Genomic DNA, 14,549 nt, shown 5'->3' with positions numbered 1-14,549 from the left:
TCCCCTGATTGGCTCTGTTCCAAGGGCCGAGGTAGCATCACCTCATACTCCTTTTCTAAATAAGGACTGGTGTCTCATCACAGTTCCTTTGTCCCTGTAAGAAGCGGAACGAATTCAAACCGGTTCTGGCCAGTTCAGACCAGTGACTGAACTCCAGGTCACCCCAGTTCAAAAGTCTGTGTCTTTGTTAGCAATTCGAATTAACCTCAATAGGTTTCTGCAGCCTCTGGCCAACACCTGGGTACCCTATAACCCTTAATCCCCCGTACCCTACAACCCTTAATCACCCGTACCCTATAACCCCTACACCAAACCCGATAATCCCTACATAACCGTCCCCTATCATCACTACACCAGTGTATCCTTTAACCCCTACACTAACATCCCCGATAAACCCTGTACTTCTGTACCAATGGGAAATGCTCATTACTATTGGCCAGTAATTCCCTCTGTGGTTCTCTCCATTGGCCGACAGTAACCTCGGAGAAGATCCGCAGAAACCCCCAGATATTCGGTAATTTCTCGGACCTGCTCCCAATTCATTACCGCCCATTTTGTGCCACGGCCCATGGTGAATTCACCCCCAATGAGCTTTGACAGGCTCTGTCCGTCGGACCCAGCAGAGCAGATCCTTCCCTCTCCTGGACAGATGGCCCTCAGACGTGCGGGGCTGAATTTCCTCCGGACTCTCCCACTCTGCTGCTGTAACTTTGTCTGACGTCCATTTAGACACGTGAATGGGGTTTCCGCCGAAATCCCACCAAAGTTACGGCAGCGCAGTCGGAGAACCTCAAACATTCACCTCATTGGTTTGCAGCCGAGGCCACTGGGCAGCGATTGGGATTGGGTCAGGGGTCTGAATCCACCCTGTGCTCAGGGATGACTGAGGATAAATCCATCACCCACCACCAACCTTTCCAATCAGCTGACTCCAGACAAGCCAGCACTGGAACCCAGGGCCTTCTGTTCCTGTGCAGCACATTAGCCCCTGGAAAGGGGACTGAGCCCCTGAGACACCTATAGTGCCGAGTGATTGAGGTTATGAGGAGGTCAATTTCTATAACTGAGGAACTGGATTCCAATCGGAGACAACTAAATATTCACTTCCATTTAACTAAAAGGCATATTTACGCCGCACTTATTTGTGTGGATCTTTGATTGGTCCCTACAGATTTTGGCGCAGAGGTGAACCGAACAACCACAAGAGCGCACACTGTGAGGATGAGAACTGCGCCACCACCGATTACTGGGGCTGGAACGACGATTGCTGCGTCACGCGTTGGAAATGGATTTGTGAACGAAAATCAACCGCTCTTATACAGCGTTAGTTTTGTGGATGTCGCTGTGAGTTGAACAGAATCAGACAAAGAGACGAACAGCGGAAGTGCCCGACTCGCCTGATGATTTCTGTCCTTTTTTCATTAAAACCCGAGAATGCCAGAAATGTACAGCAGGTCAATCAGAGAGCTGAATGTTCCTGGAGAGCCCCTTCCACAATATCCTGAGTCGGGCACTTTCTCCTGCAGGCACTGACTGATCAGCTCCACATTCCCAAGACACTTGCTCTATTTCAAGATTGCACAATTTAAAAACTTTCCCTTTGGTTATTTTAGTCTCTATAAACTTTCGGGTTTATTGAACCAGATTGACCCAAATCAGAGCCCCTCTCTGTATTAGTGAGGCTCGGTTGGATGCAGGCTGATTGTGAAGGATTTATGGAGAGTGTTGTCTACACAACCGTTTGGATAACTGATGTCGACTGACTCCACTTTGATGATCAACGGCTGCTCCTGAAAGTGTCTCAGATTCACTTATTTTGGAGATTTAAGTGATATTGTCACCAAACACCTTCCACATTAACACATCACTGGCAGAATTCAAATAAATCAATTTTGTTAATGTCAAGAAAATTGAGAAGTTTTTATATTCAAGAAAAATAATTTGTGTTGAGCTGTCCAATAAAGTCTTGGTTACTTTCTGCAAACACCGTATAAGGATGTCCTAAATACCCGTCAATGTTCTCCTGTAAATGGTTCATCCGTCAAATTACCAGAGAATATTTAAGACAGAATCTGCTTTATTAATGTTTCTGATGGTGAATGTGTGTACTTGATGCAGCGAGTGACGCAGAGAGACAGTGGATGAGGGATTTGGAGATGCACAACTGAGTAGAGTGGGTGATATAGAGACACACCAACAGTGGGAGAGAGTGAGTCATAACCGACAATAATGAGTGATACAGAGAGAGGCAGCAGGAGATGGAGGTAGAGAGGGATGACTGAGAATAATGAGTGACATAGAGAGACACTGCGAGAGAGGTCGGCAGAGTGATGGAGAGAGGGGTGACTGAGAATAATGAGTGACACAGAGAGGGGCCGGCAGAGTGACAGAGAGAGGGGTGACTGAGAATAATGAGTGACACAGAGAGGGGCCGGCAGAGTGATAGAGAGAGGGGTGACTGAGAATAATGAGTGAAACGGAGAAACACCAACAGTGGGAGAGAGAAAGGTGCAACTGAGTTGTAACTTGAATTAGAGCCACTTTTAACCACAGATCTTTCTATTACACTTTTGCAACCTTTCAACAAGCGGGAATTCTGCTTCAGCTTCTGAGTTCCTGTACGAACACGGCCATTTACACAGTGACCCAGAGTAAGTTCAGAGAGGAGCTGCTCAATGCGATTAAATATCCGTTTACTCTAATTGGTAAATTAGTCAAAAGAGGAAAACGGCTGCCGTGGAGCTGGAACTGACTTCCCAACATCACAACTCAATTCAATCTGAAGTCACCGCCTAAATTTGCTCATCGTACGTTATGGAAATTCATTGATGATCACAGGTCCGGGTAGATGAACAGTTTTAATCCCCTGCGTAAAACTGGCGTTCTGGATCCACTATTCGTTATAGAAACTGCTCAATTTCCCATTTCAATTTCGATCAGTGGGAATGAAAATCCGGCAGTTTCTCGGAGGGGCGGCGGATCCGTAACGCCAGTTTTACACCCGGGCAAATTGAAAATCCAAGACCTCGCCCGAGTCTCCTTTCTATTGAAGTGAATGAAAAGGAAAGTGAGGCGGGTGTAGAACGGGCGGCCATTCCCATAGAGCCCGTTTTATACAATTGCCGAAAGTTAAAATGACCCCAAGAAAATAAATGGCAGAATGTAAAATGGCTGCAATTGCTCTAACGCCCGTTTTGTTCTAATGCTCGATTTGAGCTACCGCCTGCTTAGCTCTAACGCCCGTTTCGCGCTACCGCCTGCTTAGCTCTAACGCCCGTTTTGCGCTACCGCCTGCTTAGCTCTAACGCCCGTTTTGCACTAACGCCTGCTTAGCTCTAACGCCCGTTTTGCACTAACGCCTGCTTAGCTCGAACACCCGTTTTGCACTAACGCCCGTTTTGCTCCAACGCCCGTTTTGCACTAACGCCTGCTTTGCTCGAACGCCCGTTTTGCTCCAACGCCCGTTTTGCACTAACGCCTGCTTTGCACTAACGCCTGCTTTGCTCTAACGCCCGTTTTGCACGAACGCTTTCCTCCCTCTCCTCTGAATTTCCCCGACAACTGCCACCAACCACAATCTCCTGTCGCACTTCTCGAAGGGAAAGTTCCGAGCGTCAGTTTTCAAACAAAATAACGCCCGTCTCTTCAGCCAGCGACAGCCGGGAGAGATTCTCAGTTTCAGCTCCCACTTGCCCCAAATCCTCCTTAAATACCATGAAAAAAGTGTTAATCAAGAAGCCGAAATTGAAGGTGTCTGACGGGAGCACTGGTGTCAGAGAACGTGTCCGGTCCCAGTCAGCAAACAAAAATAAACAGAGAATAAGACAGAGACTCAATCAGACAGATAGACCGGGAGACAGACAGACAGACAGTGAAGCGGGCAGGGACTCAGCCCTGCAGATAAGCAGACTGTATCCTTTGCCTTTGACCCTGATTTGTCAGTAATAATTTAAAACCGCTTCTGGTTCGGTCCCTTCCTTTAATCCTGTACAGCAGCAGTGACAAAAACTTTGTGGATTTGAGGGTTGAGCCGAATCCGAGTCAGTTCCCCGATCCCCGGGAGAAATTCTCTAATTCCTGGGCACTTTGTATCAAGCAGCAGTTAGCAGCAAAAAGTGTTATTAATGGGAGTAGTGGGACTGAGAAATACTGAAACAGCCGACACCCTGTAAAACAGAGCTCCAAGTATCGGTTTAAATAAAGTCCTGAACTGACAGAGCGGAGGGCAGATGAGGATTGAATTAAATCCCAATTCACTGAATCTAAACAAGGTTTAAAGAAGTGAATCTGTCCGGAGTGGGATTCCTGGGCCTGTGTGTGAGCTGGACCTGGATCGGTCCCGTTCAGTAAAGAGAGACCGGCAGGCGGCTCCCAGACACGGCTCAGGCCGGGACCGGCAGCTCTCGGCCGGCAGCGGCTGGATTAGAGAGCGGGGATCCTGAGCTGTTGTTGAGGCGGTCTGGCTGCTGCTGCTTCCGCCTCTCGCCCTCCGAGAGTCCCGGCGGCGGTCGGTACCGATCTCCCTCTTACGGACCCGGCTTTAACTCGTGCCAAAACCGAAAGCGTTTGACTCCCGATCAGAAAACTGCGAGTTCGAATCAGGTCGGGATCACAGCATTTTCACAGCGGCTCAGGGTCCTGGGACTGGTTTTATATCAGTGTTTGAGGGATGGGCTGTTCAGGTTTTATGCTATAATAATGATCAGAATTAAGTTTGATGGATTAAAATGTTTTTTTTCTGTTCCTTTCTATTTACACACTCACTAGTTTCAGACAGAAACGGGTAACAATGTTTAAGGGATGTGATGTGCAGCCTCATCTCCCATCCTTTAAGACCAAGGTCGCAGACTTGAACGTTTATGGCGGACAACTGGTTCAGCCATTCATCGCCAGATCTGGCGGGAACACTTAAAGCTCCATCAGGTCCTGCTCTCTGCCAAAACTGCTCACTATTCCAGGATCATCCTGGAATGTAAAGATAACCCCGGCTTCTCTTCACTACAAACCATCTTCTTAAACCCCTCTCCTCTGCCCCTCCCCCCTCACCTCCAACAACAAGTGCGAGGAGCTCATGGATTTCTTTGTCACTAAGACTGAGACCATCCGTTCAGCTGCCTCTGCTGCTTCTCTCCCTTTCCCCAGCCCACAAGCCAAACTTCCCCTAAGGTTCCCCCTGCCGCAGCCCTGAACTCACATCTTTCTCTAGTTTCTCTCCGCGCTCATCTTGACCATGAGACCCACCCCCTACTCCTTCGACCCGATTCATACAAAACTGCTGACCCCCCAACTTCCCTTCTTGGCCAGCATGTAAGCCCAATATTGTGAACGGTTCCCTCTCCTCAGGTACTGTCCCCCTCCCCTTCAAATCTGGCGTCATCACACCCTCCTCAAAAAACTCACCCTTGACCCCTCGGTCCTTGCAAACTACCGCCCCCATCTCCAACTGAGTTGAAAAGTGGGATCATGATATCAAATCGAGCTACTTATCACCTCCCCCTCCAAATATTCAAACCACCGTTCAGGAGGAGAACCCTTCTGCTCGCTGACCTACATTGGCTCCCAGTCCACCAACATCTCAAATTTTAAATTCTCATCTTTGTGTTCAAATCCCTCCATGACCTCGCCCCTCCCGATCTCTGAAACCTCCTCCACCCCTACAACCCTCCGAGATCTCTGAGCTCCTCCAATTCAGGCCTCTTGCGCATCAACCGACTGGGCCCAAAGCTCTGGATTTCCCTCCCTAAACCTCCCCGCCTCTCTACCTCTCTCTCCTCCCTTAAGACACTTAAAACCTACCTCACCTGTCCCAATATCTCCTTATGTGGCTCCGTGTCACATTTTGTTTGATAATCGCTCCTGTGAAGCGCCTTGGGACGTTTTACTCCGTTAAAGGCGCGATATAAATGCAAGTTGTTGTTGTTGTTGGGGTGGAGAAAGGGTTTTCTTTCTTTTTATGACTCTTTTCTATCTCTCTATTTCTTTCCTTTCTCGGACTCTGTTTTCCGGGTCTGTTTACTGACACACATTACAAGCTGTGTCACTCGGTGTCTAACAATGTGAGGCAATGTGTTTTATTCCCGCTGTGTTATCTCTCTGGCGGTTTGCTGATAAATGTTTAACTCGCGGCCTGTTCCTGTTAATGGTCACAAGCAGTAACAGACAGACAGAGCGTGTCTGACCGCCCTGAGATGTGGAAAAGGCATCAGTTTAGGACAAATGCATCAAATCAAATGTTCATCGGGCACCGAGAGAGACAAAAACCAGAGAGAAAGGCAGAAGGAAATAGAGAAATAAAAGCGAAATACAGACATCCTTGATGTCTCTCTATTCCATCCCCAACCGTTCAGTGTCGGGTAAAAATGTCAGTGTGAATAAATGTTCGAGAATCGGCCCAAAAAAGAAGAAACAAAATAACCCAAAACTGCCGAAACCCGGGATCGAACCAGGGACCTTTAGATCTTCAGTCTAACGCTCTCCCAACTGAGCTATTTCGGCCCCACTGCAAACTGATCTTTTGGGTCAGCCTCTTGGAATAAAATATAACCCCGGGTGGAATTGCCCCTCCCGCTCATTCCTCACATCAAGGAGAGATTTTCTGAGACTGTCGTTGAATCTCATTTATATTAAACATTCCTTGAACTCTCTGCCGGGGGGATTCAGAGCTGGGGTTCGCCATGAACCAGCTTCCCCTCAATTCCCAGCTTTATCAGTGAATCGAACAACAAACGCTCGACCGAGCTCAGGTTATATTAATAATAAAAACAGAAAATGCGGGAAACACTCAGCAGGTCAGGCAGCATCTGTGGAGAGAGAAACATCCTTTCAGGTCGATGACCTTTCATCAGAACTCTCTCCACAGATGCTGCCTGACCTGCTGAGTATTTCCAGCATTTTCTGTTTTTACTTCAGATTTCCAGCACCTGCAGTATTTTGCTTTTGTTTTACAGCTTGTATTAATGTTCTGCTGATGATATCTTAATATTATCTTGTTTTTGGGCCACTTTAATCAGGTTCATGGACAAATCCTTCCATCATCCCTTCTCCCACATCGCTTCTCTCTCTCATTCATTCTTTTCTCCTTTCAATCCAGAAGAGGGCGGGAATCAGAGCTCACCCCCTGAACCCTCCGCACACAGACCCCCGTCTACCACCCCGTGTGATCCAAGAGACAATTCAATACATTACACTCTGTATAAACACAGAAAGCTGACACACCAGGGGAGATCGCACGGTGTTGGACACGGAGTGAAATAAACTGAAGTGTTTATAAAAAGTTACAGATCACAACACGAGTCTCTGTCTCTCTCTCCAACATCCCGGCCTGTGCTGAGTGAGCTGATCTCAACTGGTGTGCTACTGAGTCCCACACAGAGCAGGATGGGCACATGTTCAATCTCCAGCCTGTACTGAGTGAGCTGATCTCACGAGGTGTGCTCCTGAGACACGGAGCAAGAAAAGCCGAGGCTCAGTCCTCGGCCTGAGCTAAGTTACCTGGATTCACCCGTGTGGTACTGAGCCCCACAGGGCAAGTTGGATCCCTGGCCTGTGATATGTTAGTTCATCTCACTATAATTTATTAAGGAGGTCAAGGTCTTGGAGAGGATGGAGAGGAGATTTTCAGAATTATACCAGGGATGGGGTTTAGTTGTGTGGAGAGAATCGAGAACCTGGGATTGTTCTGCTTGGAGCAATGAAGGTTAAGGGTAGAAGTAATCCACGTGTTCAAAATTAAGAGGGGTTTTGATAGAGTAAATCAGGAGAAACTGCACGCACTGGCTAAGGTGCCTGTCTACCTCATACGTTGCAGGAAAGGATGCCCCGGAGCATGGTACATTGGCGAGACCATGCAGACACTGCGACAACGGATGAACGGACACCGCACAACAATCGCCAGACAGGAGGGTTCCCTCCCAGTCGGGGAACACTTCAGCTGTCAAGGACATTCAGCCTCCGATCTTCGGGTAAGCGTTCTCCAAGGCGGCCTTCGAGACACACGACAACGCAAAATCGTCGAGCAGAAATTGATAGCCAAGTTCCGCACCCATGAGGACGGCCTCAACCGGGATCGTGGGTTCGTGTCACGCTACATGTAATCCCACCGGGGGGGAGAAAAAAGAGAAAAAAAAAGTTATCTGTTTTTAATACAACTGGCCATTCTTTGTCTCTCTCTCTTTCTCTCTTTTTCCCGGGGATGAGGGGGCGGACATATGAGGAGAGGTTGAGTAGATTGGGACTCTACTCATTGGAGTTCAGAAGAATGAGAGGCGATCTTATTGAAACATATTAGATTGTGAAGGGGCTTGATCGGGTGGATGCGGTAAGGATGTTCCCAAGGATGGGTGAAACTAGAACGAGGGGGCATAATCTTAGAATAAGGGGGTGCTCTTTCAAAACTGAGATGAGGAGAAACTTCTTCACTCAGAGGGTAGTCGGTCTGTGGAATTTGCTGCCCCAGGAAGCTGTGGAAGCTACATCATTAAATAAATTTAAAACAGAAATAGACAGTTTCCTAGAAGTAAAGGGAATTAGGGGTTACGGGGAGCGGGCAGGAAATTGGACATGAATTTAGATTTGAGGTTAAGATCAGATCAGCCATGATCTTATTGAATGGCGGAGCAGGCTCGAGGGGCCGATTGGCCTACTCCTGCTCCTATTTCTTATGTTCAGGGAGCCTCTGCGTCCCGTTAATTTCTTAATTCTCCGCCACCATTTTTGATTGGATATGGCAGGACTGCAGAATTTGGACCAGATACGTTGGTTATGGGATCATTTAGCTGTCTATCGCCTACTGATTCCGCTGTTTAGCATGTAGTCCTGTGTTGAAGCTTCACCAGGTTGACATCTCATTTTCCGCTACACCTGATGCTGATCCAGAGATGCACTTTTTCACTACTCATTGAACCAGGGTTGGCTTGATGGTGATGGAGGAGTGAGAGATATGCCGGGACATGAGGTTACGGATTGTGGTGGATTAAAATTCTGCTGCTGCCAATGGCAAAACAGTGCCTCGTGAATGCCCAGTTATGAGCTGCTAGATCTGTTCTTAATCTTTCCTATTTAGCAAGTTGAGAATGTCACATGACACGATGGAGGGCTTCCTCGTTGGGACCTGGTCTCCACAAGAACTGTGCGGTGGTCACTCCCACCAATACTGTCATGAACAGATGCATTGGTGACAGGTGGATTGGTGAGGACGGTGTCAAGTAGATTGTTACCTCGTGTTGTTTCTGTCACTATCTGTCACAAGCCCAGTCTAGTAGCTATATTCTTCAGGATTCTGCCAGCTCTGTCAATGGTGGTTTTACTGAGCCGCTTTTGGTGACTGACATTGAAATCCCCACCCAAAGTATATTCTGTGCTTCCTCCAAGTGGTGTTCAACATGGAGGAGAACTGATTCATCAGTTGAGGCGAGGTGATAGGTGATAATCAGCAAGAGGTTTTCTTGCCCATGTTTGACCTGAGGCCTTGAGACTTCATGTGGTCCAGAGACAATGTTGAAGAATTACAGGGTCACTCGCACCACACTGTATATCCACTTCAGGTGGGTCAGGCCTGCCGGTGGGGAGGATGTACCCAAGGATGATGGTGGGACTTTTGCTGATAGCTTTGATTCTGTAAGATTGACTAGAATGTGGGACTGCTGTCCCAACTTTGGCGCCAGTCCCCAGATGTTGGAAGAGTTTTCATGCTCGACTGGGCTGGGTGTGCCTTTGTCATGTCCGAATTCGATGCTCAGGAGGCAGCCAAGTGATCCGTCCGATTTTATTCTCCTTAACCTTTTTTATAGCGGTTTGATTCAACTGAGTGTCTTGCTTGGCCATTTCAGAGGGCAGTTCATCATCACGTATAGGCCAGACCGGTAAGCACGGCAGGTTTCCTGCCTTAAACGACAATAGTGAACCACTTAGGATAACCTGACAGCTTCGTGGTCACTTTTTGTTCCAGGTTAATTTTGTTTTTTTCCATTTAAACTGAATTACAATTCACAAACTACCGGTGGCGATAGAGGGAATAGTCGGACCAGGCTGGCAATGGGAGTACAGAAAATTCAAGTAGAACTTTCACATTGGTGAACTGAGTTTCGATATTTCTTGCACGGTGTGCTTGTGGTTTGAATCTTCATTTAATATATTTAACTTAGAAATTGTGGCTCTGCCTTTGTACAATTCATTGTTCCAAAAGGTTACTCAGCTGGTCGATGTGTAATGTTCCGTCTCCTTAATGATTGTGATAGTCAAAGGTCAGATGGGACCAAAACCTGTTTGTTCAAGAGTCTGTAAGTAATATCAGCAGATATGCGATCTAATTGTCTCATGAGAGGTTTACTTAAACTATAAGTATCTCGCTGCTTTAACTTCGTTACCTGACATTGAAGTCCGCATACCTCTTTACAGCATCGAAATTAATCGTCTCCACAGAGAAATGCATGTGCCTGCAATTGCAGAGACAGAAGCAGTTTATTACCCTATTCTCGCAGCAATTGGGTTACCTGGTAGGTCATTATCAGCACGTATGGTGTAAGTAACAGAACATTGAACTATTTCAACGCTGAGTCTGGTAAACATAGAATGTTATTTTGCAAAGTTTTGTGATACAGCTAAAACTTTCATTCTTATCCCATTGGTCAATGCACCGAGTAACTCACCCTCGCTCTGTGCTGACCTGTCGAGTCTGGGGTCTAAATGTGTCCTTGGTGCTCCCTGGCCAGGCAGGGGTAAAACAGGCAGGGCGCACAGTCCTGAGTGTAATCCACTACCTCCTGGTGGAAAGCGCGCCTGTTGTGGAGATCGGGTGAGGAAGGACCGGGTGAGATTGTTGTGTTTCCCGAGGACCGATCGCCTGGGGTTCCGGAGAGCAGATTGCGGCTGTGTATCCCGGCATGATTCAGTGTCTTCAGGATAGAAGGACAGGGAACAAATGGAATACGCATCAGATAAATAAAACATGTGACAGAAACTGTCCTCCTGAGTTGAAGGTACAATCTTGTATTCCCATCAAATGTTCCTCTCAGATCATAATTATAATCCTGCAATGACTTTACAGGACTTTTATGCATTTGATGTTTAAAGTATTGTAAGGGCTTGGTGAAAAAAGGTGACTGTTGGAATAAACGGATCATTCTCAGGTTAGCAGGCTGTAACTTGTAGGGTGTCACAAGGATCAGTGCTTGGGCCACAGCTATTTTCAATCTATATGAATGACTTAGATAAAGGGACCGAGTGTAGTGTATCCAAGTTTGCTGACGATACAAAGCTAGGTGGGAAAGTAAGCTGTGAGAAGGACACAAAGAGTGAGCAAAGGGAGATGGACAGGTTAAGTGAGTGGGCAAGAAGGTGGCAGATGGAGTATAATGTGGGGAAATGTGAGGTTATTCACTTTGGTAGGAAGAATAGAAAAACAGATTTTTTTTAAATGATAAGAAACTATTAAATGTAGATGTTCAGAGGGATTTGTGTGTCCTTGTACACAAAACACAGAAAGTTAACATGCAGTTACAGCAAGCAATTGGGAAGGCAAATGGAATGTTGGCCTTTATTGCAAGGGGTTGGAGTACAAGAGTAAGGAAGTCTTGCTGCAATTGTGCATGGCTTTGGTGAGACCACACCTGGATACTGTGTACAGTTTTGGTCTCCTTACCTAAGGAAGGATATACTTGTCTTCGAGGGGATGCAATGAAGAAAAGAAAGAAAGTCTTGCATTTACCTAACGCCTTTCCCGACCTGCCAAAGCGCTTTACAACCAATAAAGTACTTTTGAAGTGTAGCTGCTGTTGTAATGTAGGAACCACAGCAGCTCATTTGCTCATAGTACAGTCCCACAAATAGCCATGTGATAATCACCAAATAATTTGATTTCTTAGTGATGTTGGTTGAAAGACAGTATCTACTGACAGAGCAACACCCTCAGTCCGACACTGGAAGATCGGCCGAGATTGTTGGTGCAACTTTCGTGGAATGGGGCTTTGAACCCACCACCATTTGACTCAGAGGCGAGAGTGCTCCCAATTGAACTATAGCTTATAAATAGAAGGTTCGCTCGATTAATTCCTGGGATGAGAGGGTTGTGAGGAGCGATTGAGTAGAATGGACCTATACTCTCTGGAGTTCAGAAGATTGAGAGGTGATCTCATTGAAATATGTAAGATTCTGAGAGGGCTTGACAGGGTAGATGCTGTGAGGCTGTTTCCCCTGGCTGAAGAGTCCAGAACTAGAGATAATTGACTCAGGATAAGGAGTCAGACATTTAAGACTGAGATGAGGAGGAATTTCTTCACTCCAAGGGTTGTGAATCTTTGGAATTCTCCACCCCAGTCGGCTGTGGATGCTGAGTCATTGAATATATTCAAAACTGAGATCGATAGATTTTTAGATTCCAAGAGAATGAACCGGGCGGGAAAGTGGAGTTGAGGTCGAAGATCAGCCATGATCTTATTGAATGTCGGAGCAGGATCGAGGGGCTGGATGGCCTACTCCTGCTTCTATTGCTTATGTTCTTATGTACTTATGTACTAATGACTGCATGCTGCTGCCCATGTATGTTATTGTGGAGAGTGGGGGAAACCAGACTTGGCATTAATTCAAGAGGGGTTTAGCTGGAGAACATGAATGAGAGTTGGCGGTCATTTGTTCTTATATAGCGCGGCTTCTGGGATCCATCTCTTAGAATCATAGAGTTGTTACAGCACAGAGGCGGCCATTCGGCCCATCGAGCCGGTGCCGGCTCTTTGTCAGAGCAATCCAGTTAGTCCCATTTCCCCGCAGCCCTGCAATTTTCTTTCCTTTCAAGTATTTATCCAATTCCTTTTTGAAAGAATTGTGCACATATATCCCCAGATCTCTCCGTTCCTGCACCACCTTTAGAATTGTACCATTTAGCTTATATTTCCTCTCCTTATGCTTCCTGCCAAAATGTATCACTTCACAATTCTCTGCATTAAATTTCATCTGCCATGTCCCGCCCATTCCACCTGCCTGTCTGCCTAATTTACGGGAAATTATCTTGTCGCATTTGCTTTCAAATTTGTTGACGTCCTGTCCCGTGGACCTCCCAGTGTCGGAATCGACTGAATAAACTTAATCTCAAGGATCACAAGTGAGGACTCAGCTGTCGGGTGAGGGATCCCGGGGCCACCGTCACCCGAAAGGAACCTCCCAGAATGAGCTGCTCCTTCGGAACAGAAGGCAGAAGCCAAGGGGCAAAACCAATAAATAAACACAATCATAGCCCATGTACATCGGTTAAACTGAGAGCTCATTGATCAGCCCGGTTGGTGATTTCACTGTTTCTGTTTCTCTCTTTCTCTCAGTGAACTTGCTGGCGATTGTGATCCTGTCCCGTGGAAAGTGCGGTCTCTCCAAATGTATCACTCGCTACCTGGTGGCCATGGCGACGGCGGATCTCCTGGTGATTGCCTGTAATGTGATCTTATATCGGATTGCTCATCTTTATTGGCGGGACACTTTCCTGCTCTACACTCCTGTTTGCAGATTCATTCTCTTCCTGGCTCCTACTGCCACAGACAGTTCTGTTTGGTTAACGGTCGCTTTTACCTTTGATCGTTTTGTAGCCATTAGTTGTCAGAAGCTGAAAACAAAATATTGCACCGAGAAAACTTCACTTGTGATTATCGTGACTTTGAGCGCGCTGTTCGGTTTAAAGAACATTCCCCGGCCCTTCGTGTATAATTCGTATCCGTATGTAACAATTAACAATATACCGTGGGGTTGCCTTGTATCATCACAGTTTTATAATCTACCCACATGGATCGCATTTTCTTGGATTGAACAGCTGTTAACCCCGTTGCTTCCATTCTGTTTGATTTTATTGTTTAATGCTCTCACCGTCAGACGCATTTTAGTGGCCAGTCGGGCCCGAAGGAGCCTCCGGGACCTCAGCAATGGTGAGAATGACAAGGACCCTGAGATGAAGAACCGCAGAAGGTCCATCGTTTTACTTTTTGCCATATCCGGCAGTTTTATCCTGCTCTGGATGACAACGGTCGTATATTTTTTATGTTATCGAATTAAAAGCATCTTTAAACACAGATCTTTCTATAACCCTTTTGCAACCTTCGAACAAGCGGGAATTATGCTTCAGCTTCTGAGTTCCTGCACGAACACGGCCATTTGCACAGTGACCCAGAGTAAGTTCAGAGAGGAGCTGCTCAATGTGATTAAATATCCGTTTACTCTAATTGGTAAATTGGTCAAATGAGGAAAACGGCTGAAGTGAAGCGGGAACTGACTTCCCAACATCACAACTCAATTCCAGATCACAATTATCACCTCAATTTACCAAAGGGACTCAGCATCAGGGCCATCGATATCTCCTTTAAACTAATTTGTTGTCATAAGTTAGATCAAAATTAAATTTAATAGCACCCGACATAAAATGAGCAAAAGCAACAGACAGTAACATTATCAAAACATGTTCTGTATTCAGATCATTTTTTAAACACGTCCTCAGGGAGTCTGACCCGAAATGTAATTGTCCGGAGGAAGGGCTGTGAATTAGCGACTGGATATTAGTTTCCACACGGGGGGGGACA

General features: G+C 46.5%; 2 protein-coding genes and 1 non-coding gene across 5 annotated transcripts in view; 2 read left to right on the top strand and 1 right to left on the bottom strand.

Annotated features, from left to right (window-relative positions):
• The window catches only part of LOC137302343 (CD209 antigen-like protein C), a 47,681-nt gene extending 45,771 nt beyond the window's left edge, over positions 1-1,910 (top strand). For 2 of the 3 annotated variants that reach the window (XM_067971978.1, XM_067971979.1), the window contains one exon: positions 1,172-1,910. In XM_067971978.1, the coding sequence (XP_067828079.1) occupies positions 1,172-1,328 (157 nt within the window). In that variant the 3' untranslated portion in view covers positions 1,329-1,910. The remainder of the gene's footprint in view (positions 1-1,171) is intronic. The other variant, XM_067971980.1, reaches the window with a different exon arrangement.
• Positions 1,911-4,504: 2,594 nt separating this feature from the next.
• Positions 4,505-14,215, top strand: LOC137302224 (probable G-protein coupled receptor 139). The gene is made up of 3 exons (XM_067971880.1): positions 4,505-4,602; positions 7,808-7,961; positions 13,308-14,215. Exons 2-3 carry the CDS (start codon positions 7,814-7,816, stop codon positions 14,213-14,215), a joined length of 1,056 nt encoding a protein of 351 aa, XP_067827981.1. The 5' UTR covers positions 4,505-4,602; positions 7,808-7,813.
• trnaf-gaa (transfer RNA phenylalanine (anticodon GAA)) lies at positions 6,423-6,495 on the bottom strand. The gene has a single exon. It is a non-coding gene; the product is annotated as a tRNA-Phe (tRNA).
• Positions 14,216-14,549: the final 334 nt, after the last annotated feature.

Source organism: Heptranchias perlo, chromosome 35 (genome assembly GCF_035084215.1).
Source record: "Heptranchias perlo isolate sHepPer1 chromosome 35, sHepPer1.hap1, whole genome shotgun sequence".
Taxonomy (NCBI): Eukaryota; Metazoa; Chordata; class Chondrichthyes; order Hexanchiformes; family Hexanchidae; genus Heptranchias; species Heptranchias perlo.
The sequence above is the reverse complement of the archived record's forward strand: the minus strand, read 5'-3'. Positions and strand labels throughout refer to the sequence as shown.